Raw genomic sequence first — 12,693 nt, forward strand, 5'->3', positions numbered from 1 at the left:
GATTAATTATATCTGTTTAGAAACCTCCTTAAGTTCGTTATAATAAATTTTACTCGTAATATTTCCACAAAACTAACATAGCAATACGCGGCTAGAGCGGGCGCGACGCTCGCCACTAGGGTGACTCATGCCTTTATCCCCACTCCTCGCAGACAGAGCGAGGAAGTGGTGGACCGTTTTTCGAGCCCTACTTAAACCTCAGCGCGCAATCCAGGGAGTTATTATACATCGATGGCGCAAACGCGACATGAAGAAACTAACTTTTTAATTTTATCAAGAGGAAAACTAGGTTCTTGCATCGGACATGATGATATAAGCGAGTTCTCCAGGATGGCATAGATTTTCATGAATATCTGCTAGTCTCTTTAGGGAATACTCTGTGGTGGCAGAACAGTAGTGAGATAATGCATCAGCTGCTTCATTCTGATTGTCTGGCCTGTAAACAATCTCATAGTTGAAGCAGAATAGCTCAAGCCTCCAGCGCAGGAACTTTCCATTTTATACTTTGCCAAAAGTGCAAAGTTAAACATAAAAGAAACTGACTTTTGGTCTGTAACTAGCTTAAAGCATTTACCCATCAAGTAATCACTCAACTTCCGAACAGCCTCGACAGTAGCGTATGCTTCCTTTACTGTGAGTCAAATCATGGACTTTCTCTGAAAATTTTGGGATGAAATTTGCATAATGAGAGAACATGCCAAGAGCTCGGCGGAGGGATGAGGTCTTTTGGAATAAGGAGCTCTCGCAGTGGCTTTAAACGGTCAGGGTCAGGTTGAATTGTTCTGTTACTCCTGTTACATATGCTAGCAGGTGAAACAAAATGATATGAAATGAAAAATGTCTTTAGTTAAGAGGCGAAGTTAGGACTTGCAAGGTGTAAATCTAAATATTAATGACGATGTGATTTAATTGGCTTAGCATAAGAAGCATGGCTTCGTTTTAGCTACACTTAACGCTGTTTAATTGTGTATCCATCATGTGATAATGCTAAATCCTACTAATATTATAAATGAGAAAGTTTGGATGTATAGATGTATGGATGTATGGATGTATGTTTGTGACAAGTGAACGCGAAAAATACTGGTCGGATTGGGCTGAAATTTGGCATGATGATAGCTCACATTCCCGATTAACATATAGGCATATTCTTATTTCAAAAATCCTTTCGGGCTCCGCCCCAGTGGCTCTGGAGTTTCCCATGATAACCTTATAAGAAATGGAATTATTGAATCTTAACAGCTGTTTCAATTAAACAAGTTGGTTCTGTTCTATGATGTTCAATAGCATTAAAGTTACAAGGATTACCAACAGGGTGCAGCACTATTATTTCTTTTACATTTATGACAACAGCTAATTTGCAACCAAAAGGTGAGTGAGCGTAGCGAACGAACTTCAACCTGGAGGCGAGTTAGCGTAGCGAACGAGCTAACCTGAAGGCAAGTGAGCGCAGCGAACGAGCTCCAACCTAAAGGTGAGTGAGCGTAGCGAACAAACTTCAACCAGGACGTGATTGAGCCATGCGAACGATATAGGCTAATCTTGAAAATTAAGAAGTTAAACGGGGCAAAGCCCGCGGGTTACAGCTAGTATTAAATAATAATTGATTGTGTTGGTACTCAATATACCCAACTCATATTGGCATACAATTTCTTTTAGGTAATATTTGATGAAACACACATTCATCCTTTTGTACAATATCCTTTTCGTAAATGTATAAAATTTATGTTTCCATGTCAATACAAAACTTGGCTGAAATAAATTTAGAATCTAAAGCTATAAGGAACTAATAAAACAAATAAATAACACACCCCTCCCTCCCCGTCCTGCTGACTAAATGAATTTCCATCTACCTGGTTGAATTTTCAATAAAATATAAATTTAAATTGTGATATTTATTTTCTATAGAAATAACATTACATGAGTACTACTACATTAGAATAACCTGAAAATTTGATTTTGTTGGAAATATCGTCTAAAATAACAAGTCGTCTTGTGGATCAAAAATTAAGTTAATTTAATAGTAAAACTGATAGAATGAACAACTTAGATTTGTGTATACATCTTACTTCATCAAAATATAACAAACAACTAAACTCTGTTGCCAAGGAAACATCATATGTTCTTTTCTAACATAACTATTATGGACATTATAATATGAATAAATTACATCTTTAACACACCCCCGTAATGTCCATAATACATTTTAGAAAAATAAGTTTTAGTTAAGAGGTCACCATCCCAATGAAAGTTTTCATTTTAACATGTTTCAATGATGATAAGCCCTTTGTTAAAATATCAGCGGTTTGTTCTTCTGTTGGAATGTATCTGACAGTGATCTGTTTCCCAGAGACCAACTGTCGAACATAATGGTATCTCGTCTCAATATGTTTAGAGCGATCGTGGAACATTGGATTGTTCATAAGTTTAATCACACTTTGATTGTCCACATGTAGTATAGGAATAGACTTTTCTTCAATTGCGCCAATCTCTTTCACAAGACGAAGGGATTTACAGGTCTCGCTAGCGGCAACATATTCTGCTTCCATTGAAGATTGGGAAACACACCGTTGAAGCTTACTCTTACAAATAGTCTCATCAAGATTGCCATTCAAAAATGCTGTTTTAACATCAAACTGTTTGATAGCAAGATTGTACTGAACTGAATAGCCTAACATAGTTCGCATCGTCTTAAACCGAGCTACAGGGCTGAAAGTGTCACCATAATCAATACCAGGACGCTGAGTAAATCCTTTTGCGACCAAACGCGCCTTGTAACGAATGATCTCGTTCTCAGAATTTGTTTTCAGTGCAAATACCCAGCGATTATCGATGACTTTTCTTCCTTTTGGTTGATCAACCAAATCATAAGTTTTATTTTTTATTAATGAATTTATTTCTTCATCCATAGCGGATTTCCAATCGACGACATGCTCAGATCTAATTGCTTCATCATAATTTTCCGGTACTTCGTTTGTAAGTATTGCAGAAGCTAAAAGCTCATTTTTATCTCTGTCACTGACACACATGACAGAATCATCTCTATATCTCATAGGTATTTTTATTCCATCACGTTTTCTCAGGTTATAAGTCTCATCTTGTAATACATCACCTTGAATAGCGTTATCATCACTAGGACACAACATGTCTTGCTCATCAGTATCATTGGTTCCTGGATACACAATATCTTGCTCTTCTTCATGGAATATATTGTCCTGATTACTGTCAACAAGCTGATTTCTGGTCTCATCATTTAGAATTGATTGCCTACTGTCAAGGGGATCATGCTCGATATCATTGCTACTCTCTTCAATGTTAAAGTAGTGTTTATCATCGTTATTGTTTATTTTATTCAAAATAAAACATGATTCTTTTGGTGGAATGACCTTAACAACCATATTATACAATTGATTAGTTGTATTAGATATAGCCAAAGCAATGATTGTTCCATTTTGAGAAAACACCCATGACTTACCATTGTTTTTCACAGTCTGGTGAATGCCTTTTTCACCTGCTTTCCTCACAGAGAATAAGTTACAAGCAACATCAGGACAGTACCAAACATCATCGAAATACCTGTAAGTCCACTGTTTACCATCAAAAACCATAACGTCTATTTTTCCTGACCCCAAGGCCTGAATATGAACACCTTGGCGAGCACTGTCCATCTTTTTAGGAGTATCTTTTTAGGTTTGTAAGTGGCGAACCAGTCCCTGCGGTTTGTCACATGGTGAGAAGCACCACTGTCAACAAGCCAGTTGTCACATTCACTGAAAAATGACTTATCAATTAGGCCTACCTCTAGATTTGATCGAGTCATCATTGCAGCATTTTGTATCTCACGGGTACATTCATTTGATTTATGTCCTTTTGTGTGACACTTAAAACAAATTACACCTGTTCGACAGTTTTTAGATAGATGACCATTTTTGCCACATGAAAAACATTTTATCGCTCCTAATTTTTGCAAGTCTCCCTTTTTGGAATTTTTGGCTCCCATATATTTTGGCTGTTTAGAACTTACTTTTATTTTGGAAACCATGGCTACTGCTGCATCCATCTCGTCTCTGTCCTTTAGACGTAATTCAAAGTTGAGACATTTCTTCTGTAGAATGTCCCATGTCTTCACCTCCCTTGGTGAGTCGTGCCAAGTCACATATATGTGATCATATTCCTTTGGTAGAGTTTGAAGGAGTCGAGCACACAAATCGTCTTCATTAATAGGCTTACCATATATTGTTAATTGGTTTTGGATTTCGTCAAACTTTTCTAGATGACCATTCATTCCAAGGGTAGGTTCCCAAGAAATGTTATGGAACTTATTTCTCAATATGTCAATATTTTCAGTTGACTTGACATCATAAATGTGGACAAGTTTCTCCCACATCTCTTTTCCTGTAGAGCAATTGCTTACTCTAAGTAGAGGATTCGTCTCAAGGGATAAAACAATATATTTTCTGGCTTTTGCATCATTTTTTGACCAATTTACCAATTTTTCGTCATAATTTGGTGTACCTGCTGTTGGTTTTCCGAATTCTCCACTAACAATTCCATAAACTCCTTCACATTCTAAGATTACCTTCATGACTATTTTCCATGTTGTGAAATTCTCAGTCCCTCTTAATTTTTCAATCTGTTTTTCATTACTCATCATTCACTATTCTATTAACTTCTTCTCAATTAATTTAACCACTCTGTTCTGCTACCATGTTGGAAATATCGTCTAAAATAACAAGTCGTCTTGTGGATCAAAAATTAAGTTAATTTAATAGTAAAACTGATAGAATGAACAACTTAGATTTGTGTATACATCTTACTTCATCAAAATATAACAAACAACTAAACTCTGTTGCCAAGGAAACATCATATGTTCTTTTCTAACATAACTATTATGGACATTATAATCTATATATATAATACGCTAAGCCGATTTTTGTGAACAGAACTCCTCCCTCATTTCTTGACCGATTTTGATGATTAAAGTGTCAAAAGAATTGCCCTGATCTGTAGTTTTGCAAAGTGTTTTTCGTTTTTTGATATCTTTATTAGTTTGGGCAGGATCTTCCATCAAAGTTGGGTTTTCTCCCATAAGATTAACATGGTGGAATCAAAATATTTAATTGGAAACTTTGCCTCCTCTAATTTGAGAGAACGGATGGGCGTAGAAACTTGGTAGAGGTGTCCAAAGAAAGGTCTTGGTCTGTAGATGAGTTATCAAAAGAAAAACTAAGTAAATTAGCTTAGGGCTCTGCCCCAGAAGCCGTTAAAGATCCCTCCACAGATTTGTTTACATTTTGGTCAGATGGATAATACTTTTTAATAAAACAGCTGGTAATTTTAAAATTGTCTTTTAAACAACACACATTTATTGGGAGTTACTGAGTTGTCCAAAAGAAGTATTTGCAATGTTATTTTCTTATTTTAAAATTGATTTTCTTTTGTATCATGTCATGTTTTGCAATATAAAGTTCTTTTATGAAATCAGTGGAAAATCCTTTTATCACAATAACTCTTACAATTATTTTTTATTGATCATCTTATATCTATTTTACGAGTTGGTGTCTGCCTTTTTAACACCTTATTTTCCCTATATTTTATCATATTATTCTAGACAGATCATCATAGGTTCATAAGATTAATGTCATACATGCTTTCAATCATTGGAAAAATCTTCGATTGTGTAATACAATACAAAATAATACAAGTGCAGAAGGGCACGGTGCCCATTTGAGCCGTGTCCATATTTTGTTAATTTAATAGTGGTTAACAGCAACTGGATAAAACATTTTACAATATTTATGTAGAAATATGTGCATTATTTAGAAAGTCATTAAGCTGGAAAAGTGCAATATACTGCAGATAGGTTCAGATAGGTTTTCAGATAGGTTACTTCGATGTATTCATTCAGCTTAGTGAAAACATAATATATATATGTATAGAAATAAGAACTTGAACCCTTAGAGAGCCTTTGAATGTTATTAGACTAACGAAAAGGTTTGTACATGTTTACTAGCGCTACTCTGCAACAAAAACCATTTAATTGATCTCTAAAACACATATTCTTAAAGTACACTGAGCAGCAGCCTAAAAAATCTATGTAACTTACCCATATAATATAGTTACAAAATTCTCAAACTCGCATTGTGACATTTTTATAATTCGGCTTATATTTCTCCAACATAAAATTCATTTGCAGAAGAATCTTATTGTGCTCTTGCCGTTTCTAATAACATCCAAACACAGAAACCTTGCCTAAAATGGTACCTATCTTGACAAATTATTTACAGTGGCCTATATTACGGACCATGGCCCACTGGGTTGGTAACATTATTGAAAATAACACGACATTTTGGCTATAAAAATGGCCCAATGAGTAAATACTATCGAAGCAGCTATTGTCATGACACTGACAGAAAGATCATATTCCTTTTAAACTAGATCACATCATCATTTATAAGATAAGTTGATTAACAATGCATGTAAACATCAATATTTACGTAACAGCCAATTTACATTATTTTTAGCATATAAATGAGGAGGCCCCTAACAGTTCAAGAATAAAAGCCAACATCACTTCAAGTATATTCAACTACACCTAACATTCCGTAGAGAGATTATATTGACAACTTGATGTAACTGATAAGGCTGAGACAACTTACTGACATCCCCCATGTCAAGGAATGGCAGCTTAAACAGTAACCCCACAACCAATTTCTTAAAACTGTGCTAGAGGGTTATTCATTGGCACAGAAGTACGATATGAACTGACGCGACGTGACGAAGGAAAAATCAAACTTGCACTGTAATGGATGTACCTCCCTTTGAAGTTAGAACGTGTCTTCATAACAAACAAATTATTTTAAAATAAAATCATAGATTAATTCGCATAACACTGATGAAATCACGGGAGTGTTTAACTACAAAATATCCACCAATACGATTTTAATACTAGGTATTTAAAGGTTCTTCCAAAGGAAGAGATACCAGATAGCATACTCACAACTCCGATGACGTACAGTATGGGAAATATTTGATTCGTGGAATGATCAACAATATTTACTAACTAACGCAATCAATGGCATTATTGTTTTTACACTTATTAATATTCAAACAATGCTAAATGCTCAAAATATGTGTAATTTCACTCAATTTATCGCAGTTAGATTAGTTAGCGTAAGCCTTTAAAGTAACCGTCGATTTCGACGGGTTTCACCTAGTATGAATAAATTACATCTTTAACAGATTTGAATTAAGTTTTTGGAACTTTCCCCATAATTATTAAGCATAAAATAGGTTGCTTCAATAGCCTAAATGCATACTAAATTATTCTTTTAAGCTCTACATAATGGTTTAGAAATAAATTGCAAATTGTTATGCCCATCGTCCGATGAAGGTGGTTCACCAACTCATTTGAATAGATATGGATAAGTTATAGCCTACGATTATGCTCAATTGCATCCTAGTCTCTAAGTATGATTTTAGAAACAAAATACTTAATACTACTTTCTTAATTTATTTTTCATTTTTAATATTAGTTTAAGCAAACTTTACTAGTGATATTTGTGATGGGTTAGCTAGCACAATGCCAACATTTATGGACCATATCTGTTGTTTAAAAACTAAAATTCTAACATTGGTGATGAACATATTAGTAATGTAATAACGCTAGGTAATCAACAAACAAATAATTAGTAGGCGAACAAGGTAGGAATCTTAATAAGCTACACAAAAAACAAAAATGAAATTTCTAAACAAATTAATGAGGTCTCGCCAACAAACAAATAACTAGCAGGTAAAAAAGCTAGTAATCATAATAAGCTAAAAAAAAAGAAAATGAAATTTGTTTTCCTAAACAAATTAATGAGGACTCTATTTTTTTAGATTTGTACACTATAAAAATCTAACAGATAATTTCCCCAATATTAATTGGATTATTTAATCATATAATCCTTTCCATAAATTAGAAAGGTGATTTTTCAGACAAGTTATAGTCCACTAAACAGATTTTTCACTCTGTTTGGTATGAAAGTAATCTTAAGTAGGCATGCAATCTTGTTTTATAAAGAGAATGAACAAAAATTACTGTTATAGCAGTAAGTTAAATCATCTATCAAATGAGGATTAGAATATATATTTTTTTACCCAAAATTAGAATTCCCTTTAAGATTGTGATAGGTTATTTATCAACAAAGTGTTATCTGAGGACATCCTGGACTACTTTTACTGACTAACCAGCTGATGGTGCATTTAGTTGCTGAACTGTCGACACATCAACAGATTCCAAGTATTACACACTCGGTTACTGTACAGACAACATTGTGCCATCGTGGATATTAAGCAGAATTTGGATATACCAACTGAATAATGTAATATAGTCTATTGTTTGTATATAGGGGTACTTTAGATCACAAAAAACTTTACCAATTTTCATTGTATTTTTTGTGAAGATTAATTTTGTGGAAATTATCTTTGAGTTCTGACTTAATTTGGCTAATTTAGAACCTAGAAAACTGTAAATTCAAAGTAATAGAAAGAAATGTCCAGGAAAGTGATTTTTCCTTTAAAAACTCATAATTACTCCACCGTTTATCCACAACAATTTTATGTCAAGTCAATGAGAGGAAGTATGTGTCAGTTTGTTAGTTGCTCATGTTAAGGTACATAACCAGATAAGTACAATAATATTGAGTGGGACCTGTAGTCCTTGAGGTTGATTGGTGGTGACTCATGAGCACACACTCACACACAACACGACATCACACTACGACTCACTCCACATTCAGACCGTGTTTGAAGTGTTACTAACGTACGAGTTATTGTTTGATAACTCTTAATTGATGCATTTGAGTGGAGAACCGAATGAAAGTAAATAAATAAATATACAATTTCTCATTAGTCAATTAAGTAAAGTAATTAAGTCACTTATTGTACGTATCGATTTAGCTTAAATCATTTCCATTCACCACTAGAAACCTTCTTTTACATAAATTTACTTTGTTTAAACACAACACAAGCATACAAGAAAAATAAACAAGATCTTCTAAAGTACCGGTACTAGACATTTAGTTGAGAATTTTTCAATTTTAGCATTCTAAGGTCATATTATTACAACTTTATTTAGGTTATTGAATTGAATTGAATTTGAATTGAAAATTACTTTATTCATCAATCATACAAGTATGTACATTGAATGGTGTCAACATTCTTAAACAACTTGAACTTACAATTACTTACTTACAACAACTTATTTATTATGGATGGGTTAAGATTAGGGTGTTTTTTTGGTGACAGTTTTTAGGCAAACTTGGTATATAATGAAACATCAAAAAACAAATTTAAAGAGTCAGGTATTTAACAGTAAATGCACAGTATATCTTAGATAGGCCTAAATCTATTATCACAACAAAACTATTTAGAAAAATCTTACTTAAATAGCCACTCACCAGATGTAAAATGCATAATTCTAGTGCAATATGAATTATCTTTGCATTAAAAACCATCTTATATAGGACAATTCTAAAATCATTTACCAGGTTACATAATAAATGAAGAAAATATAACTAAATTTATAAAGCAATTAAATAATTGTTTGGTAGAAAAATCCTTTTCTTTTAATGACTTCTTTTCCATCCCCCCCGGTGAGACTTAAAAAGTTTATTTCTACTAGGTATGCTCAGGTCTGCTAATTGAGCCGAGCGAAACAAAGATGTAAACAAATCATATTACTGTATTTCTAATATACAATTTTTTATAACTATCATAGATTATGACATAACAAATTAATTGAACTTTTAACAACCATACAATAGGCTACTTTATCATTTTATGTTCATGTTGTATAATATGTGACATAAATGTTTAATGTCATAAATGTATATAATATGTTGCATGAAATCAAACAAAAATATTTGTTTCAGGGGTGATTCTGCACCAAACCTTCCAGTCGACATGCGACCTCTTCCGAAAGAGCCAGACGCTGACGAGAGAAAGAAGAAGACAACGAAGAACAAAACAAGAACGAAAAGAGAAACAGAGAAGCCTAACATTTCCTATCCGACTAATTTTGAACACACAGTCCACGTTGGATTTGACGCTGTGACCGGCGAGTTCACGGTGAGTTAAGTTGTGACGAGTTTGCTCGCTTTGCTTGTCGTGTTACTCTGTGGGAACGTGCAACTTTGTCGTCTGTAGGTCAAGTAGTATCCAACAATGACTCCCTGCGTAATTCCTTTGGCGTAATATTTAGCATCCTTTTGATCTTCCTCATAGAGAACGTGTTTAACCAAATACAGTGTTTTTATGTTCAATGGGTTTTATTGGTCTTAAACCCAATGCTTAAAAAAAACTTCTAATTTTAATATGGTATTTTTTTATTGAAATTATCAAACTCAAATTTATTGCTGTGGTGATGTTATCGTCACATCAATTACTAAATTCATATTTACTCCAAGTTGTGCTATTGCTATTACAATAGGAAATAGTGATCAACAAACTATCCTTAGGCTTACAATAAATAGCAAGCTAAATTTAAAACAATTGTCAAGTTGTAATTTCATTTGCCTTGGACCTTCAATTGCACCCAGTCATTATAAAACCAAATTTACCTTACCTACACCAGTGTGATGTTTGTTCCTGATCAAATATTTTTTTTCTTTGTTGTCATATCCATCAAACCTTGTTTTCAAAAATAGGACATGTATTAGCTATATTTTTTCAAAATGTAATTTAATTATTACATTGATCTAATAGAATTTTATAGATTAAAATATATTTTTACGTAGTATATATTCTATGTGAAACAAAATAATACAAATTACACCCAGCTTCTTAAAAATGTAAAAATCTCATCCAGCAGTACAATTACTGAGAAACCCTTGACAAATAAAGGCATTTTTATTATTCATTATTATTATTTATTATTTTATCATTTATTTATTATTATTTATTTTTATTTATTATTTATTACTGTTGGCCGTTTATAAACACAGATGTTTTAACCCTTTGAGGTCAAATTTTTTAAATATTTTTCGGCAATTATAGGTCGCCATTCGAGCAGTCGGGGAAATGGCGCCCGGCGACCTATACTCGCCACTTGACCGCAAAGATAAACTTTTTTGATTTTTTTTTGTGAGTATAGGTCGCCATTTTCGAGCAGTCGGGAAAATGGCAGGTGGCGACATATACTCGCCATCAACTGCAAAGGGTTAAGGAAAAGGGTTGACTGCCAGAGATCATCAGATTTAGTTATGTGGGTCATCAGTTGCACATTTCCACCCTGCTTAAAGCTTGCCTCAGATACACTTGTCAATTTTTGGTTTTTCTTTTTTGTTTCAAGCTGCCTCTCAAAGTAAGTAAAGCGCATGAAATTATATTTCTACTATTGCTCATTTGTTGTCTCTTTTATTCTGTATGCATACTGGAGTTAGTTTAGCAAATTTGAATTAGATTTAGATAAAAAAAATGCACAGCTTAAGTATTTGCTTTAAATTGTAGCTTTTCACAATTTCTAGTCAAAGTTTTGAGTTTTTCTCTTTAAATCTGAACTTTTAGAAGCAGTAAAATGGCAATAGCACCTGTAAGTTTCGTAATACGAGTAGATCATCAAATTAAGTTGATGTCAATAAGTTTAAACCTTTACTGGTAAAAACGTACATATAGACACAATACTACTACGAGTGTTCAAAGTATAATTAAGTAAAATATTCATGTTGGTATATAAAATTGTTATGTTACAGCAACTCAATAGTAACAATTTGACACATATATTGGCAATCACCATGAAAAGCTAACTCTAGGCTTTTAATTATTAACAGGGAAGTAATCAATTAATACAAAGCACAAGCAACATATTAAGAAATATGTAAGAACAAAGCTAAAGATGCTTAGTTGTTCAAAGCTAAAGATGCTTAGGTGTTCAAAGCTAAATTAAAAAAAAAACTCAATCATAATAGTTGAATGATTCTAACATGAATCTCAACACTAGATGCACAAAACTGCTAGCAGAAAAGTTAACAAAATGTTTATTTATAATTAATTCAATATTGTTTTTTTCTATCATTTTTAAAGTATTAAAATATTTGCATTGATTCTTTGAACAATATTTATTGTATAAGTAGTTCTTTAATTTGTCTTTTGTTATTTTGCCTTTATTTTATCTTTATTTTGAGTGCAAGTTTTGATCATTAAATTTTATAAAAAAACCTAGGATTAAAATAATTGAATTTTTATTTAATTCCTTGCTGGTTTATACATTTTTTGGCGGTAAAAAATGTAGCCTATTTAATTTATTTTTTAATAGTGCTGTTGTAGGACTGCCTTGTAGGCTACCTACAAGTATATTTTATTTCTGTTGTTACATATTCGTTAGCAGTTGTCTAAGTTTCACTTTGTTTAACATTGTTATCATTTTTCGTGCTGTCCGACCTTCCCAGTTATCTGGCCTTGTCCAGTTTAGGTAACGATGACACTTCTGTAGTGGCTTTGGCTCTCACAAATGTTATTTACCACTTTAAAACTAAAATAATAAACCTGAACCCATGCATACTTTCAGTTAGTTTAAAACTTAACTATTACAAAATTTTTTTTTAAATATTTGTTCTAATATTGGCCATTGGGTCAAAAAATATTCAAATTTTTGGTTTTAGCTTGTTTGAATATTATTGTAAATATTGGATAAAGTTATGTTTTAAAAATACC

At 32.9% G+C, this 12,693-nt stretch overlaps 1 protein-coding gene across 1 annotated transcript in view; it reads left to right on the forward strand.

The window, feature by feature from the left end:
- Positions 1-12,693, forward strand: part of LOC128991378 (serine/threonine-protein kinase Pak) — a 48,118-nt gene that overhangs the window by 16,186 nt on the left and 19,239 nt on the right. The window contains exon 3 of the mRNA XM_054414184.1: positions 9,915-10,110. Coding sequence (XP_054270159.1) covers positions 9,915-10,110 — 196 coding nt within the window. The remainder of the gene's footprint in view (positions 1-9,914; positions 10,111-12,693) is intronic.

The sequence above is a fragment of the Macrosteles quadrilineatus genome, unplaced genomic scaffold (genome assembly GCF_028750875.1).
Source record: "Macrosteles quadrilineatus isolate MER2022 unplaced genomic scaffold, UCM_ALF_1.0 Scaffold_4__1_contigs__length_99947679, whole genome shotgun sequence".
NCBI lineage: Eukaryota > Metazoa > Arthropoda > Insecta > Hemiptera > Cicadellidae > Macrosteles > Macrosteles quadrilineatus.